The 19853-nt window shown below is 37.7% G+C and overlaps 1 protein-coding gene across 2 annotated transcripts in view; it reads right to left on the bottom strand.

Annotated features, from left to right (window-relative positions):
• Window positions 1-2516: 2516 nt before the first annotated feature.
• The window catches only part of LUZP2 (leucine zipper protein 2), a 291793-nt gene continuing 274456 nt past the window's right edge, over window positions 2517-19853 (bottom strand). For both annotated transcript variants that reach the window (XM_080405373.1, XM_080405374.1), the window contains one exon: window positions 2517-19230. In XM_080405373.1, coding sequence (XP_080261499.1) covers window positions 19126-19230 — 105 coding nt within the window. In that variant the 3' untranslated portion in view covers window positions 2517-19125. The remainder of the gene's footprint in view (window positions 19231-19853) is intronic.

Below are 19853 nucleotides of genomic sequence, written 5' to 3'. Positions count from 1 at the left end.
TTAAGCATATTTGGCAAATTAAAGTTCTTCCAGAAGGTGACAAGGGGCAGAGCTCTGCTTATAATTTTAGTACTTCATGTAACCAGATGAAGAATTTGCATAACATAAAAGTGTATGGAGCATTAAAAAGAAAGCAGCTATGAAATACAGACATTAGCTAGGCATGCAGCCCTTAAATTTTGCACAATTGTTTCCATAAAATTCAAACTCTCCTTTCACCTTATTCCTAAATTCAGCACTTGAACAAAAAATAGCTCTTGTTCAACACCGCTTCATGCCATTTCAAAATAAGAAATGTTAATTCAAGTCTCTTTAAAGCTCTAAAGCAGGATATTATAATGCTGATGACATGAAAAATTCCATAAGATTGAACCTACTCATAAACTAATTTCATTGGCTGGCAAAGAGAAGCTGAAGACATAAATATGCTTCTTTTGTAATCACCACAAATATTGCTTTATTGTAGATGAAAATCTTACTCACATAGCCTACATCCAGCCGACAGAATATTCACAGTTTAACTCTCTCATTAAAAAGAAAGATCTACTTCACCTGATGGAGGAAAGATCCTTGGACTGTAAACTCCCAGAGAATTTTCAAAACCTGATTTTAAGTTTCACCATTTACACTTTCATCCTCTGTTACTTTCTGAGGAACATAACAAGCCTCTTACTGCAGGTGCCAACTGAGGTGCCTTGTTCCGTGCATCTACATCATCATTTTACTTCACATCAGGATGATACTGTTAATGTGAATCTCTGAATCGCCTGCCATGGTGCATAGTCTACATAGTGCTGTCACCTCCAAACGCAAAAGCTGGGCTCATGTTGGATGCAACTAAATCATATTTCTCCAAAGGAGGTACCTACTCTGCTCCAGCTGCTGATGGGAATTCACTCCACAGGACCAGGTAAAGATAATCCAAAATATGGTCCCTAAAATGCATCGAGATTGGATGAAGTCATGCCAACGCTGGCACAGCAATCTGAACTCTTGCCTTTGACAGGTGCTTGTGCCAAAGCTTCAGAGGGCACATAGGGAATTTCGCACTGGATCCCAGGAACGATCCACCCGAAGTCTCTTGCTGTAGGCATGGACCTGCCTGTGGCTGCGACATTCCCTGCCGATGACTCCTACAGCCAAGTACTAACGAGAGGGCAGGGAGAGGAGAAGGTGTCAGGGTGTGTGCGCCTTCCACCATTCGCGGACCCCCCAATTTGGCATGAAATAAGTAACATTTTTGCATGGAAAAAGAAGGAGGAATATTTGTTCCAAGTTTTATCAGCCCTAAGTGAAGGCAAGCCCCTGCAGGAGCTCATGGTTCCAGAGGATAAGCCATGAATGACTTGTGCGTTTCCCAGCTGAATGTGCTGGAACCCGTAATGCACAGAGCGTAAGACATGAGTTAGCTGTGGGAGGTATGTTTAGACAAGTTTGAAGCAAAGGATTTACTTTATAATTTAGAACAAGATGATTAGAAAGTACAACAAAGCTTAGAAATGGGGAAGAATTTGTGAGGTAATGTAAACATTCATTATTTTCCTTTGATGATTAACTTCTTGCAGAAGCTGACTGTAAATACCAAGGCATCTGCATAAATGAGAAAAATATAGTGGTTTTTTTTTTCCAGGCACTGAGCTGTTAATAGACCATAATAAATTGATAATAATCCAGTGAAATGTCGGATAAGAGAAATTCATCCTCTTCCTTTACTCACTGATGACTATAAATTTGCTCAGACAAAAAAGAAAAAAAAAGGATTATATAGTGAATAAAAATCTGTAATGACATGGTAGCTGACAAGTAAATGTACATCTTCTGGTTTTAAAATGCAATTTAATAAAGAGAAAAAAACGCTTGGAGAGACTTAATTTTCATTTGAACTGCACTATTAACATTTAACATGTAATTGATTTGACAGTATAATGATAGGCCATTTTCTGAAATCCTTTTCTTAGGACTCTCCCATGGTTGTGAATTTTGATCTGCAGACCATACTCCAGCAAACTGCTTGGTGTCCATGTTTACGTTACCAAAGAAAAGACAGCGTAAAAGGTGGCGGAATGATTATGGCCAAGATGGTCAGAACCACAGGGTGAGAGAAGTGGGATGTGGGATTTGAACTAAAACGCCTGACTTTCCTGGTCACTGCTGTAAAAACAATCCGTGATATAACTGATCCCCAGCTCTCACCCTTTTCACTGTTGCTAGAAATGTCAAATGGAACAAAAAAATTGCCTTCCTATTTCCAACTTAATTTTACCCTAGCAGGAAACCCAAAAACTTTATTTCAGGTCAAAACCAAACTAACATAAAGAAATATTAAAACAAATTACGGCAATGATGTCAGAATATTCAAAGATATTCAACTGCAGCGGGAGCATCCTAACAACAGACATAGTTCTGAAATAATGCACTATTTCCACCCCCACCACCCCCACCCCCCCCCACGTACACGCACACACGCACACACGCGCACACGCACACACACACCCCCACACACCCCCACACCCCTGTAAGAAATCACTTTCTACTGCAAGCTGTTGAGTTTGGCTATTTGGGTTCAGATTATCAGAAGGAAAACATTTCTACTTCTTATATGTGTATTTTAGATTTCCACATGCCTTCTCTTCTCCTCTCTATATGTTCCTTTTCCCCTCCACCCCTAAAACTCAGCTCAAAGAACAAACCAGTTATGCTTTACAGCACCAAACCCACGAAAGCCTGGCTGCCTTGGGGTCTGGATTTGAAGGCTGGTTGACCTTTTCGTACAAGAAGGTACAAACTCTGATTTAACAACCTCTTTTGGGGCACTTAGAAGAATTCTGCAGAGATTTCAGGGGAAAGAGGCACATCAAGGCCCTCTGAACAGCTTTAGATTTTCTCCTATCAGCTGGTGATTGTCCTAAACACTTACAGCAGCTTTGAATATTCAAGTCCTTGACTCCTGCAACAAATTTGGCTGAAATAAGCCAACAGGACTGAAAACTTCCTGAGCAGATGTATACAGAAATGAAAATGCATACTTTAGAAGATCCAGCTAAATACCTGCAAACTGAATACTTCTCTGTTATCTTGCCTAAAAACCTTTTAAAAAATAAAAATAAAAAATACTTTCATGTTTTTAAATGTTAGGTGAAAAATAAGAATATGGAAAAAACCCGCTAATATTTTCAGTTCTTTTTAAAAACAATCTTAAGAAATTACCAAGTAACAAATGTAAGCTCAAAGAAAACAGCTTTGTGCTACCTATCTCATAAAACAGGAACAGAAATGTTTAATGAAATGGAAACATAGACAACTTAAAATATAAACAAATAAATTAAATATGTTTAAAGTTTATAGACTGTCTGTGAGGTAAAAATGTTTAGTAGATTTGAACCAAGATTTATTCTGGTATTTACAAACAGATATTCCTTAACATTCAATCCAACTGCTAGGTAAAATCAAAATATTCATAGTTATAATCAAAAATACTCTTTTTCCCTAAGAATTTAGTTCGAAGTTAAATTTTTGTTGATACTAAGCAACCAAGAGCTTTGGAAATAGTGTTAATTAACTCTTATTTCAAGGTTTAAGCAAATTTTTGATGACTCTTACCAGAGGATTATTGAAAAGTGTAGGAATTCCCACAGAGAAATATTATCTAAAAGTCTGTTGCCCTGTTCTTTGCAGCATCTGGTCATGAACTCTTGTCAATGACAGCCGTTTGTGATAATAAAGGATGCTACAAAAGCTAATCCATAGAAGCTGTCTCTTCCTTCAAATTCATTTCCCTCCCTGCAGTGGGTCCAGTAAATATAACCTTGAAAAAACTGAAGGTATCTTTACAGAATTCCTTGCCCAGCCAGTTTAGCCAAGACATTAATTGTTATGAAGTGTTTGATATGCGCATTGGGAAATTGTATAGAATAGCTCCACAGCTGTGCATGTTCTCTGTGATAACGTGCTGTCATCCTTTTGTTAACATTTGTACTATAGAAATACAGCTATTTTTATATCTAGAGCTCAGAGGAAAACAGGGACAAATAGAACAGATGTAATGCTTATTTCACAATGTATAATCAAGATGGGCTATTATTATAATTGTCACAGAATCTCTTTAAAAACATTTCAAATTCAGTCCCAAGCACTATAGACTTTGAAGTGCTGACGGGATAAAACTTCATTATTAATGCTGCAGAAATCCCACACAAACCAAGAAAAGTTCAGCCCTCCTAACATGCCCTTTTGGGGAGTAGAAAGAACAAATTCCACGTCCTTTAATGACCACAGAACATAAAAGCTGTTGTGTCAGAAAGGGAAGAGTTCAGGAATTACTGCTCAGCCTGTATCTCAACTGCATAATTTCCTCCATGCTGGTATGTGCAATGCATGGCTATTTCCCATTCTTTCCCCATTCCTTTGCTTAATTAACATGAAAAAGATGTTCCTTTCCATTATTTGAGAATATCCTTTGCTTCTATAGATGAGGCTGTAATTAACGAGACTGCAAGAAAGGAGAAAAACAAGAAATGAGTCCTAAATTAATGAGATATTACAGATATTACGGATTAGAGCTGTTCAACCCTGCCAGCTAGAACAATAGCAGGGAGACAATGTCTGCTTTCTTCTGCTTACATTAAAACCATTTTTTAATTAAAAGAAACAGATTGGAGTGGAGAGAAAGGCTTTTCTTTTATTCCCTCCCTGGTAACCTATGATTTGGTTTGGGTTTTTTTTTCCTTTTTCTGCTCAGGATGACACGAAGAATGTTTGCCTAGCAATGCAATCAGACGTGACAGGAGCAAGTCAGCACTCAGAATTGCCGGGTTTGACTTTTTAATACATTTCCTCATAACATCACTCACAAGCTGCCTTCCACAGTGCTGTCTTAACCCCCCCAAAACCATATGGCTAGTTTCACAGGTGCTCTCCCACCTTCCCCAGCACAGGGCTGGTGGAAAGCAGGAGAAAGCTGGTGCCCTCCCCGTGTGTGCCGGGTGGTAGCATCCCACCAGCTGAGCCATCCTTTAATTTAGAGGGATACATGCTAGGACAGCAACCAAGTCAAAGTAGCTCTTCCTGCCTACAACAGATGATGAAAGATAAAGAGAGTAGCAGGGTGTGTCTAAAAACACCTTGAAAAATGACAGGGGATCTGTTCTGATGTACATACATACTGGGAAATGACAGCGTGAATCACCTTGCCGTTCTTCTGCAGATTGAGAAATGTGAAAACATGAAATAAGTTATTCAAACACACCGAATGAATACGAAGAGAGACACTGCCCATACTTCAACACCTTCTCTTAATGTCTAATTGAACAGTAATAAGCATCAGACTAGAAAACGGGTGTTTTATTTACCATTCAGAGATGTATTTTTTGTTTTGATGTTTTTCTCCCGTCTCTATTTTCCCCCTTGTGTGGCATCCTCCCCGAGACTTACCTTTTCACTGTGCAGCTAACTGACAACAAGCCTGTTATCGTGGCAGGTCAAATCTATTGCTTCCCAACATCCCGAGCGTAACCTTCTCAAGACTTTTCGTAAGGTTTTCAACTTCCATAGCTGAAATACAGTGAAATTGCCTGGAAAAAAAACCCAAAACCAACCACCAAAGCACACCAGCTGATTCCTCTCTCAAACCCATTATACTGTGGGTTTTGTTGTTTTGGGTTTTTTTTTTTCTGTTTGTTTGTGTTTGTTTGTTTGTTTGTTTTATTTTTTGTTTTGTTTTCCTTTTTTCACCCTTCTTTAAATGCATAGAGAAAAAGGAATGGGGGGATATGCTCCTTTTTCCTTTTTATTTGCACTTCACAAGACTGTTCAAAGGTCTAATTCTGCCTATGGACGCTGAAACAGACATACAACAAACACACCTTGCAAAACATTTGTCAACGACTGTGGTGGGGATAGCCTTTATGTATTGTGTTTTGGTAGTACCTGCAGCAAAATAAATCTCTTGTGTATGACTAAGGCTCCTGTGTCCTCCAGTGGGAAATGAGAGATTTTCACCATGGAAGTGAACGGTCTGTTATACTATATATATACTCTATATCTATATATCTATATCTATATATATAAATATATATATATAAACCTGTCTGTTATTTTATATATATAGTGTATATATATATATACACTGCATATTACTGTATATACACACCCTCAGCAACATGCTCCTGGCCTTGGATGAGTAGCATTTCATGAGTTTTATAAGCTTGGCTGTCCTCAGGATAAGCTTTCTGAAAAAAGAGGCAGAGTAAAAGCACACACATCACATAACTTTCGGGGCATTTGAGCTTTACCTTTCTGGAGGAAGAAAATACTTTAGTTTTGAAGTGCATTCAAGACCTTTTACTGAATGGGGTTGCAGCCAAGAGAAGAGGTTCAAGCCGACAAACCCGGGATACTTCTAGTGAGTACCAGAGCACAGCATAGTGATGTTTCTATAGATTTGGCCAAGGCGGCCAGCGGCCTCCTGGCTGGTAGCCAAACCAGCGTGGCCAGCAGGGCTGGGCCAATGCCCATCCCCCTGTGCTGGGCACTGGGGCGGCCGCCCCTCGAGCCCTGGGCTCAGCTCTGGGCCCCTCGTGCCAGGGGGACGCGGAGGGGCTGGAGCGTGTCCAGAGAGGGAGAACAAAGCTGGGGAAGGGGCTGGGGGTCAGGGGGGACCTGATGGCTCCTGACAGCTGCCTGGTGGGGGCTGTAGGTGGTGGTGGGGTCGGTCTCATCTCCCAGGTAACAAGGGATAGGACAAGAGAAACCAGCCTCAAATTACACCAAAGGATGTTTAGATTGGATATTAGGAAAAAAAAAAATCATCACTGAAAGGATGGTCAAGCACTGGCACAGGCTGCCCAGGAACATGGTGGAATCACCATCCCTGGAAATGATCAAGAAACATGCAGATGCAGCACTTCGGGACATGGTTTATCGGTGGGCTTGGCAGTGCTGGATTAACAGTTGGATTCGATGATCTCAGAGGTCTTTTCCAACCTAAAAGATGCCATGATTCTATGATTAAAGGTTGGGTACAAATATTTCACTGTACAAGAACCTTGGAAGGGGAATAATAGCGTCGCTAAAACATGACTACAGAAAAGTCTTCAAGGGCTCCTGTAATAGTTGATTGAATTTGCAGCCTGACAAGACCATTTTATACCATGTTGCCTGGTTTGTTGGTTGTTTTCCTTCAAGATCACTAAGATATGCTTACCATGCAAAGTATTTCCAAACTCACCTTAAAAGGTGATTTTTGAGAGATAATAATCTTTTCACTCAGCCTCTGACCGCTAGTTTAAGTCTGTGCTGTTGCACTACTTGCGCTCTCACTGTACAAAGTGTGGAAGGGCTGGTGGGTGTGTGCACACACATGATTTAATGAACATATTTATGAATTAAAAATGGACTGCAAGGTATAAAAGAAGTGTCATTAACTTGTATGTATCTACACTTATGTTTCAAAGTTCTTTTCTACAGTCCTCCTAGGTTTATGCTATAAGGTAAATAGAGTAACAGTGTTGCAGGGGCAAGCTGGGAAAACTTGGTTGAGAGACAATTTAAGAGGTAAAGCAAAAGCCAAAAAGCCACACACTAAGGCAAAGAAAAACAAGGAATTAATCTACTGTTTTCCCAGGGGCAGGCAGGTGCCCAGCCACCCCCAGGACAGCAGGGCTCCGCCACGCGTAGCGGTGACTTGGGAGGACAAACGCCGTCACTCCCAACGTCCCCCCCGTCCTTCTTCTCCCCCAGCTTTCCATGCCGAGCGTGACGCCGCATGGGATGGGATGTCCCTTTGGTCCGTGGGGCTCGGCTGTCCCGGCTGTGTCCCCTGCCAGCCCCTGGTGCCCCCCAGCCTGCTGGCTGGTGGCTGAGGAGCAGGAAAGGCCTTTCTCGAAGAAAGAAAAGAAAAAAAGAAAAAGCACTGCTCAGCATTAGCTGAAACATCCTAGTCAAACCAGCACACATTATAAAACGTAATATACAAATCCTCTCTCTTTGGCACCACGAATTAGTGTCCTTACACACATCTAATTATAGGAGTAGTTGAATCTTTCATGCTTTTGTGCTTGCTATAAAAACAAAGTCTTGTCTGCCTCCTAGGTGAACACACAGCTTTACAAACTTAAAACCCCCCACATTCCTGTTATATTAAGATGTGCATATTCTGAAAAGGGTGTTGAACTGCTGATGACACCATTACCAACTGCTACGAGAAGAGCAACACAGACATTTTTTTCCTTGTTGCCAGGATGTAGCATTCTCCTTACCTGGATGCATGCTAGAAGGACTAGACCCACATCAGTTTCCAGAGAAAACGCTTTTTGCTCAAAAATCACTGTCCAAATTATTTTCCTTCCTTCAGTTGTGAAAATAACAGGCAAAAGAGCTTCATAAATTGAATCTGAACTCATTATTTTGTATTTCAGTCATAAAAAAAAAAAAAGGATCACTGAATCATTGTCTACATTTTCTCTTTCACCGTTCTTAATTCAGCAATTAAAATTTGGATCTGTGAAAGTTTTGCAAACCCAAGAAACAAAAATAATTTTTTCAGAGTCTCTAGGTCTTGGTCTAGCAGGCTTTTCTGAGTCAGTGAATTATTTTTCTCTACATAATAATTCAAATCAGTATGTTTCCCAGAGGATGTTAGGGTTTTTAAGAGCATTTTTTCCTGGTTAAAATGGTATTTGAGAGAAGAAGGAAATGAGGAAAGGAACAAGACAGATGTATCAATCACTGAGCAGTTTTAAAGAACACCGACTGCATTATTTTCAACAAATACATTATGTCTAGATTCAGGAATAATACAAAATTATATCTCACATATTATGCATTAAATAAATCCAGTTTCAAGCTTCTTTTTGATCTCCCAGGCCCACCAGGAGATGAGAAGGGTGAAAAAGCATAAGCAAGCACCTTCGGGGTACTGCAGGATGCAAATGCAGAGCAACATAGAAACTAAAAAATCAGGCTCATGTCAACAGACTTTATAATATAGAGCTGTCATACGTGCACCAAGGACTGGCAAGGAAAAATCCATTTCTGACACAGGACTATTTTCCCCATCAAAGACAATCCTATGTATTAAGGTTGTTATACCCTGAGAACCAGACCCAGCTGGCACCACTAAATTTAGCTGGACATCAGCCCATGTGGGAATTCCTTGCAGATGGCAGTCGCCTCAGCTGCAGTGGAAAAGGCAAAAGCAAAAAAAAAAAAAAAAAAAAAAAAAAAAATTTCATTACTTGCAGTGAGCTTTTGCCTGTCAGATCTGCAGAGCCATGACACCACAAGAATTTTTTTGAAGTGTTAGATTTTGCTCAAATAACACATAATGGCTTCTACTCTGCATGTGAATAACCTGAGAAATGGGTCAGGTTATCAGCAACTAAAGCCCATATATTTGAGTGTGTTAACTTTGTAGAAGTAATGGATGTTTTATTATGAGCAATCACAAATGTTATCAGAGCTGTAAAGCAATTATTTAGCTTAGCACCCACTCATTGATTAAGAAGCACTTTTAATTAAAAGTACCTGGTCTCCTTCCACATAATGGAATTAAGATGAAAAGGGGTCAGTCTGGGGATTATTTTGTGAGTATTAATTAATTCTATTAATTAACATTAGTTCACAAGTTCTGTCTTGGAATTGAGAGTTAAGTTAATAAAGAATTATAGCCAAAGTGGGAATCTCATATTTGTTTGGTTTTAAACCTAGGAACCTAAATTAGAAACCTGATTAAGAGGAGGTCAATTCTACCTGCCAAATTCACACAGAACTTTTGGGTTACTTGGTGTTCAGATTTTAAATTCCGCTGCTTGTATGAGCGAGAAACAGAAAAATAACCACCTGGGAAATCCTGTTCCATCTTTGATGACCCATGATGAAGAAAAATAGAGCAATGAGGAAGGGATCCAAGTACATACAGATCTCCAAAACCAAAGAACTCTCTTACTCAGTGATATAAATACCTTAGGATGTTTAAATGATTTTTTAACAATCTGTAAACCTATACATGTTAATCCGTAACTGCAAAATCCCCTTCTTTTTTTTTTTTTATGTTGCACATTGATACACATTGTATTGTTTTGAAATAGTTTGAAATTGCATTTATATGATCTGGTTTTGCTCAGTTTTGCCTATGTGTAACGTAGGAGTAAATCTAAAATTAATGCTTGTGAGACAAGATACTTCTTTTTGAAATGTAGTGCATATATATATGTATATGTATATACGAGGCAGAGGAATTTCCCTTTTCTTTCCTAAAGGTTTTTAAGAAGTAGCAGCATCCTTGAGTGCTTCTCTCCTAAGTGAGAGATAGTGTGTTCTTCCAAATTATCCAAATCCTCCTGAAGTTTCTACAGAAATCAGAGCACTGGAAATCTTTTTCTTTGGGGAAAAAGGTATCATAGCACCAAATTGAGGATAACTGTCATGATGAAAGGTATTTGGCTTAAATGTACTGCTTGCTCTGAAAAATAAGTTTTATTCATTTCCATTAAAACTCTGAAAAACTGTAAGACTGTAAGATGTAACCAATTTATTCTGGGCATGACTGAAAACATCCCCAAATCTGCAAGTTTTCAGTTTGAAAAACTATCACTCTGCCTAGTAGCTATCTTAATTAGTAACCATTAGATGAATCTTAATTCATTTCTCTGTATATAAAATCAAAATCTCAGTGGTGAATTTCAAAGGACTGGTAACATAATCCTTTGTTGCTTCCCTGGGGTTCTGCAATAGCTACAACAGTGATCCAACATTTAAAATTCTTTTTCATAGTGAAAATAACGTTATTTTATTTCAGAGGATGCTTGGAAATCAATTCCTGGTTTGTGTCCTATCCTGTTTGTTCTTACCAAGCAGAGTTTGGAAGTAACATGCAAGAAAAACATGTATTTACTCATTCACTCACGCGAATGAACAAAATTATCATCAAATAACTTGACATGCCAAATTTTGGATTTACTTGTCCTCACTCATAATTAGCAGCTTTAAAATGGTTCTGAACCAGTCTTAGCATTATTTTCCCCAAATAATAAGGACAAATAACCCATGTAAATGTTTTTTACTGTTCTATTTAACAGCTGCACCTATTTTTTTATACCTATCTCTACGTATCTATGTAATGTATATATATATCATAGATATGTAGATACAAATATATAAAGAAAAGAATGCTTGATGCTACACACTATTTAAGAATACGTTATATATACTATAACTGAATATACTACCTATAATAGATTATAATTTTTATATGGACATATGTATTATAATATATAACACATATATAAAATATAATCTAAATGTTTGTCATTATATATATTATATATTACATTATATGTTATTTTACTATATACTAATATATAACATTTGATACAAATTACTCTTGGTTGTGTATATATATATGTAGTATGTATATGTTAATGTTAATTCTGATGCTTGTACTTCCCTTCAGGTCATCACAGAAGGTTTGTTCACAGAAGCTTCACTGAAATCATATGGTTAACAAATAAGCTGGCCCCAGGATCCTAAAACAGTTTTAATTTTAAAACCTACTTCACGCGGGTCTTATTTCAATTGGTAATCAACTCTTTCCTTACCATCAATAAGTCTAGACTTTGTTTTTTGTTTTTTTTTTTTTTTCTTTGTTTAATTTTTGTCTATTTTTTATTTTTTTATTCTTTTGGATGATATCTTCTGCTGCGTTTACTGAAACACTGACTAGCTTGAACATCAACCGAGGCTGTGATGAATTACAAATCCATAAAACCAAGAGTAAATCAATAATACTTTCTAAACAGTATGCTTTCCCGTATCACTGGAAAGATGTAAATAAGTTCTCCTTGTTTAACAGGCGCCAAAGAAAGTGTGTTGGACCCGTTTTTGTAACTTTGCCAAGGCTTACCATTCTGAAACAGACAGCTATACTTGGTGTAATTTTAAAGGCATAGAAAAGAACAACATGGAAACTACTGCTTGACACATCCAATCCTGTTTAATGTTGCCTTTAACTACAAAACCAGTGCCACAGCAGTATTCGCTGGGAAGTACACTTGCCACAGCGCCCGAGATACCACTGGGGTTCAGCACTAAGAGTTTCTGACACGACTCCTCAGCCAGGATGTCAGGTGGCCCTCTGGCACCGCCTGCACCGATTCAGCTGGCCACGTTCGGAGACCTGAAGAATATGAATAAATGTACCTGCAGAAAATGTCTTTTGTCAATGGGATGTGATGGCTGCATTGTGTTAGCACCTACTGTAGCAGGATTTAATAGCAACATAATCCCTGAAACCGATGCTTCAGCTGACAGGTTGACAGTAGCAAAGACAGAAAGACAGGAAGAAGCAAGTGAGAGGGTGTAACGTGAAAACCTTCTGAACATTGCATCGCTTTATACTACAGGTCAATATTTGACAAAGACAGGTGTTTAACCAAGTGTTTCTTGATATGCCAAAAAATTATTTGCTTGTTATTGTGTTGATCAAAGATATTCCTTTTAAGTTACAGCTGTGAAGTGAGACGTGTACGTGACAAATACCCAGGTTCCATGTATTCGCTAACTATTATGTAGTTTTAGTTAAATACTCTCCAGCTGAGTACCGTATAGAACAAGGCAGCATGTTTGCAACACACGTGCATGTAAACCTGAATGCAACATTACATCTAGAACATTGCTCATCTGTTTTCAAGTGTACCAGTTAACTGGGACAACTGGATGAATAAAATAGCAGACCTCATATTAACTTAATCTCCATTCCCTGGGAGTGGGAGAGCTCCCTGTGAAAGCGTTCAAAAAACGTGTAGATGCGGTGCCTGGGGACACGGTTTAGTGATGGACTTGGCAGTGCTGGGTTAACGGTTGGACTTGATCTCAAAGGCCTTTTCCAACCTAAATGATACTATGATTCTATAATGCTATAAGTTATTTGAGTTGTTATTTCCATGTTGGACCTCTACCCCAGGTACAACCTTTCCTTTTATTTCAGCCAAAACAATTTAACTCTTAGAGCTTACTGTTCTACTAAATAACATGTCTTAATGAGTTAAATTAATGGGAAAAATTCCTTATGGAATAATAGCTCACTATAGTGAAATAAGTGAGAGGAATGCCCGTTAAATAGTCCTAGTCTGACTACACAGAGGAGTATACTGGTAGGCAATTGAGATTATTTATTTGTGTAAGAGGTGGGGTGTGACAACACAAATTTAACAAACTTATGCAGTTTTGATAGGCAATTTCTAGAAGTATGTGTTATTTGTAGGCTATTCACCAAGAAGAAAGTGAGATATTGCAAACTGAGATTATTACAGAAATGAGATGAGTAAAGGTAAAATAAAATGAACATTTGTCCAAATCTATAGGAATTACATAGTCAGAAAACTCCCTAGACACTGAAGATATCAGAACTTCTCCTCTTAGTAGTACCAGTCCTATGTGGACAAAGGAACGAGTGAGTTATATAAAAATAATGTATCGATGAAACCCTGTCAAGTGTCCTGTGTATTTACATAATGAGAAGGCTTTGCCCACTCCCCCCGGCCCCCAACTACTACATACACTACTAACAATGATTCAATGATTTCAAATGAACAGTAACTTTTGTTTACTTTCATTTCATTCAACACGGCTTGCTCACTAGGTACCAATACATAATTCCAATCTCTTGCAATTGGCATTAATTACAGTATGCAAATTCATAATATTGAACTATTAATCATTAGAAAGTAGAGAGAGGCCACTGCATAGTGGTAATAGAAGGTTGAATGTGCTGTGGAGAAATCAAATGTCTCACTGCCTTTCTTACTTTTCTCAGTATATACAGAATCTTGTGACACTTGTTTTACTGTGCAAATCAAGGTGGAAGCATTGAAGTAAATCTCTAATACTATTGTTAATTGAAAATAACTTACAGAAATTTAAGGAAAAAATATTTTCTGTTAGACAACACAGTTAATGACGCATGAAAGTTTTGTTGGTATGATAACTTACATATGTGATTTACTTTAGGTGGGAGTTGTTTCAAGACTTGAATTAAGGCAAAAAAATGTACTGAAATATTACAGTAGAATTATGCTTGATTTATAGAACATTAGATGGGACAGTCTTGATTCATGTCACATTTAAGAATATTTTGGAAGAAAAAGTTAGTGGGTTTTGGGTATGACTAATAATTAAGTGGTTTGGGATTTTTTTAACTATGCATTTAAATAAATCACTAATTCTTGCATAGCAACGCATTTTAATATATCTTTAATCACAAGTGTGTTAACTGCAGTTGATTGCTTGGCCAACTTTAAAAAGTAACACTCAAAGTAAAATTAAATGGCAACTACCAAGCAGGATTGCAAATGCAGACTTTGTTATCTGTTTTGATCATGATATTGTTTTATTTTCTGTTTGTAAGTGGAGCCAAACAAGGGATTTTTCTTATAGACACCTTATCTATAGACACTTATAGAGCAAAAAGAATGCTCAAATTAAAAAAAAAAAAAAAATAGAAGACAGAAAAACAAAATAGGTATTTCTAACTATTATTAACTGCTTTGAGATTTTTCCAGAAACCCACCCATTTGTGGAGCTTACCTTTAAGAAATCAAATTTGAATATTTGTTTCCAACAAACAAATAGTAACCAATATTTCATATGCTTCTATAACATTTTTCAGTCTGAAGATCTGACTTAAAAAATGAAAGTAAACTGCCTTATCCCATATTTATATATTCACATGATAGACAGTAGTGTATTATATCATTTGTGCTAAGGTACTTACAGTGGTGAGACAGCTTTCCTGAAGCCACAAGGTCAGGCGGAGACCAGAACTGCATACCTTAAGTTTAATGTTCTAAGATTCAGTGAAAGACTCTTCCTGTTCACAGGGAAAGAAATTCCTGTTTAAAAAGAAAAGTCACTCCTTCTGACCATGTTGTTAATGTGCATCTGAACTGGGCTGCCACAGGAATTTTTGGCTTTTCATAGCCCATGTTTAATGGGAAAAAACCCACAAAACCTAAACAAACTTCAAGGCTTACTGTATAACTAAGTAAAAAACACCTTCTCTATATAAAATTCAGTATGAAAGGGTAACAATGGACTGGATTTTACTACCCTAATTCTTAAGCAGTGAAGCACAGATATTTATTTCGATGCATCCTGATGATTAAAACAGAAATCAAATTTTATTAAATATGTGTTCACTCTAGCAAAACTATCTATCATATTGTACTGCAGATAATGACTCATTTTAAACACAAATATGCTTAAACATTTTCATAGCTTTTCAAAAAGAAAATAAGAGGAATTTAGTGTTTGGTTTTTATATACAGGCTTTGCCTTGATCTTTGTCATGTTGGTCAAGTCAACATGTCTTAGTTAAAAAATTTATAATGCAAAGTAATATCTGACTATGGGTGAAAATTTGCTCCAGAATTTTTAGTTTCCATACACACTTATATATGTATATGCATGTCTACATGTAAATTTATGTATATATACATAAAAGATACATGTGTGCTTAAAAATGCATATGCACATAGATACTGACAGAGAGATTAACTCAGGGAACTCTATTATGCAAAAGAAAAATTGAAACAGAAGTTTAACATTTGAAGAAAACTATAATCCACCTCATACTCTTATGAAAGAGAATATATTTGGCCTGCTCTTGAACTGGAAATTAAATTGCTTTTAATGGCTAAACTTTGGAAAATCTAGTAGAAAAGCATTTTGTTTCCTCATGTGTAATTCCCGTTTGCAAAGAGAGAGATACGGTCCATGACCTGGTTGTTAGGCAACTGCATGGAATTACAAAACATTTCCTTAGGATGCGCTGCCCTGCAGTATGATGACTCTGCACAGGAAGACAGACCCAGTGACACGATTCTCTCTGAACCTGATCATAAACAAGTTTGAGAGCATTCTAGAGAGACCGAGGAAGTGTGACTGACTTACATGGTGTAAATTGAAGCTCCTTCATGAGCATGTTCTTTATCATGTAGAGTAACTAGGAATCAGGGGGAACGGCAGGGTCTGTTTAGCTTCATCCCAGCGCTGGGATGTGAAAGTGCTCACCCTCACGGCTGGAATGAAAGACTGGTTATTGATCCACAGGAGGAAAATATACACATCTTTGCTAGTGACAAGCAATGTTAGTGCTTCAAAGCACTGTTGTGAGGGTGTCTTTTTCTCTTTCTTTTCAGAACCCTTGACTTGTACCACGCAAACTCTTCTACATTCCAATGCCCCTCTAAAATATTTTTTCTTCCACATATAAACCGAAAAGATGTTTTCGTTCAAACCGAAAAGATGTTAGCATGTTTTTGAACTGTAGTTCTCGAAGAAACAACCATCAAGGATAGATTTCACTTCAGATGTGTACCAACCCCTCCATACAAGACTAGAAACTTCAGAACAGCAATATTTGTGAAGCCATAGCTGCAAAATATATCTGATACACCTACACTATATACAGATAAAAGACTAATTTATAGGTCGTTATCTTTCTTAATTTTGTATCATTTTATGGATTATTCTAAAAATAGTAGGCATGAAGATAAGAGGGAATCCCACAGTCACCATCTTCAAGAAGAGAAACTGTTAATCACACTGAAAATGAGTGGCAGTCAATGCCCCATCTGAAGGCAGTAAAGTAATCCCCAGAATAAATGTAACTGATTTCTACAAATTTAATCAAAGCAAGAGGATTAATTCTCCCCACCAACATGGCTTTATTCCATTCTGTCTCACCCGATCTTCGCCACCACCGAGGAAAACAGACATAAAAAAGCAAAAGCATGCATGCATGTAAACACAGCCCAGATAACGATCCTGTGGCTAGAGGAAAATGTCTTACAGTAAACCTTTTGGAAACAAACCAAAATATAACCTCACAACACCACAGCCAGACAATATTTTGTGTTGTTTTTCTGATGGTAAACAGATGGATTACATGAATCATCTGGTGGTGAGATACCAATTAAATGACGCACAATCCCAGACAGCAGAAGGCTGCTCAGCCATTCACTGGTTTCATGTATGTTTAAAAAATAAAGTAAGCAACCTAAGTTGTTGCTGATTTAAGTTTTTTCATGTTGTGGACACGACCCCCAAGCCACCCCTTGACACAGCAGTAATCAGCAGTTATAACAATAGCAGATATGCTGTCAGCCCTGCTCAGTTCTTTAAAAATGAAACAAATGCCAAGTAGGGCAGTTCACCTCGTTCCTCTGGGACACATACATGAAGATCCATGTCCTTTCTGGACAGATGACTGAAGCAGTTTCAGTGACCTTTTCAGCTGATGCCTCAGGTATTCCGTTAAGGCGTGCTGTACGCAAAATAATGTTGGTTTTGACATAACTAGAAATTAGCGTCAGCTGTAGCTTTGACAGGATCACAAGTCTCTTGCTCACTGAAAATTTTGAAACATGGCGGACTGTCTTCAGCCAGGTTTGTTGCAGCTGTAACTTAAAGGTAGCTAATGTCCACTATATGGCTCGCTTCTGCCTGAAATAAATTCATGTTGTATTAGATGGGTACAATTTGATGTTGATTGGTTTTAGGATCAGATGTGAAAAGTCACATCTTTTTTCTGATCATCTTTGTGGCCAGGATTTCACTTCTTTTGACACTTAACATGGATAATAATTTCTTTGATAGCGGTGCGACTTTGTTGAGCAGTACATTGTCATCATTTGGTCAGCTCATGAGTTTCTTTTCTTTTCAAAATGGTTGTAGGTTCTCTGGACAGAGAAACCTGCCATTCTGCAATATCTGCCTTTGACGAGAGGAGCATATACAAGATGTCAAGGTGAAATAGTTTTCACACCAGCAAAGAACAGACTTATTGGATGAGACTGTTGAAGGACAGGTAAAATCTTAAAAGACAAAAATAAAGCAGACAGCACCACTGAATGAAATAAGATTTTTCTGTTTGCTTTTTAAACTGACTCAGAAGCAAGGAAAAGCAAACTAATGTAAGTAAACTACTGTCAATCTAGTAAAAGTTGTAATGCGCAGCTGTGTGCAGTAAGAGTAGGGTGGAGTTTACAAGTCACGGTGGCTTAAAACACTTCACACAGAAGGAAAGTGTAGGAGCATTGCATCAGGCCATTACCTGTTCTGAAGGCACTACTTGAAAGATTTGCATCTCGACAAGATGAAGCATATGAATTCCTACATTAGACCAATAATGACATACACACAAGGAAGCAAAAACATTCTCTCTTCCTTCTCCTCCCTTCCTTTTTGCTTTCTTGTCATTGAGTATGTGACCCATGAGAAACTGGAAGAACCCTAGAGGCACAGAGCTTACTCCAACCAAACCGCACATCTCTGCTGGAGTGACCAAAGGCCACCCGTAGGGAACACAACCCAGGTTTACCAACTAAAGTATATTTATCTTGCTGAGATCAGCACAAATGTAAGGGATGAAACTGCCCATGACTGGTACCCAAACTATAAAATTTTAACTCGGTTCTACCTGCCAATTTTTTTGCTTGAATCCTAAAAGCCATGACTCTATCTCCAACCCTTTAACTCTGTATTTCTGTCAATGCTTGAATGTTAAAAAAAAGCAGTTGTGATAGCCGTTAGAAAAAAAGAACCAAACAAACATCTTTTATTGTTTTAAGTAAGCAGATTTGAAATGGTATTACTGAAAGGTAAGTAAGTATACATGGACCCCCCGCTGTTCCATTTTTACAGATGCTCTTATGAGTTGTACTTCAGCTATGTTTACACAGATTCCCCCCCCCCCCCCCCTTAACTGCCCCTTAATTCTTAACTTGATTTAAAACCTAATCTGCCATAAAGGTACATGAAATAGAATAAACTGAGAAAATACTTGAGAATGGCTGTTGTTTACAAAGAAACTAATTTACAGTATACAATTACTTATCAGGTAGAACAAGAGTTTGAAAACTGGACTGTATTACAAAGCATTTCTTCAAACATCCATTTTGGATTATTGCTGGAAGGTACTAATTGGTCTATTCTAGACTAATTTACAAACATTCATAAAGTAGTGAAAAACGCATGCTTTAGAAACCTGGTACATTTCATGCCTCTGGACTAAAAAGAATATGAAGATGGAAGCAAGTAATGAGCATTTTTAATGTAGATTAGTTGTGCTTACAGGTTCTTTTCTTTTGTACTAACGGACTCTTCAATTTTTTTCTCATTTCTTTCAGGTGATTTTTTATCTTCAGGTTTTGTCCACGGAGGGCTATGCAACTTCTGTTGGATGTGAGAATAGCATCTGTGTAAGCATCACATGCACGGTATGCACATATATCAGCAAATAAAAAAATGTGTTAACAGGTGTACCGGTCTAAACTACTGTAACAGAATATGATATTTGTCCACTGCATCTGGGAAAAGATTCTGACCTCCTCTAAAGGCAGCATATTTAACAATCTTTGACAGCGCAAAACCGTACAAGTCTGAGACTGCTTTAAAATCGTGGTGATTTTTATCTTCTTCTCAAGGTCTATCAAACGAAGAGCTCAGATGTGCAACTTGCTTAAGACTTTGGTAACATGGCTGCCTACAGCTTCACGGAATTGTAGATACACAATTATTTTGGAAATACCTCTCTTCTCCTGTTCCCAGGGCTATGGGACATCATGTTATCAAACTAAGTCATTTGACTACTAGCATAGGTGAGTTTTTCAACTATTAAATGCTTTTGCAAATTGTTACCAACCAGAAGCCATTCTGAGCAGATGAATTGCAATCAGGTACAGTCAAAATCAGAACTGAGAAAACAGTTCTATCTCAAAAGCATTAGTGTAGAGTGCGTAAATGTACTTCAAGTAATTGCATACTTTGCACAACCTTTTAATAAAAACCCGAGAATT

The sequence above is a fragment of the Falco punctatus genome, assembly GCF_963210335.1.
Source record: "Falco punctatus genome assembly, chromosome: 10".
NCBI classification, from domain to species: Eukaryota; Metazoa; Chordata; class Aves; order Falconiformes; family Falconidae; genus Falco; species Falco punctatus.
Note: the sequence above shows the minus strand (reverse complement) of the source record. Positions and strands in the feature narration are given on the sequence as shown.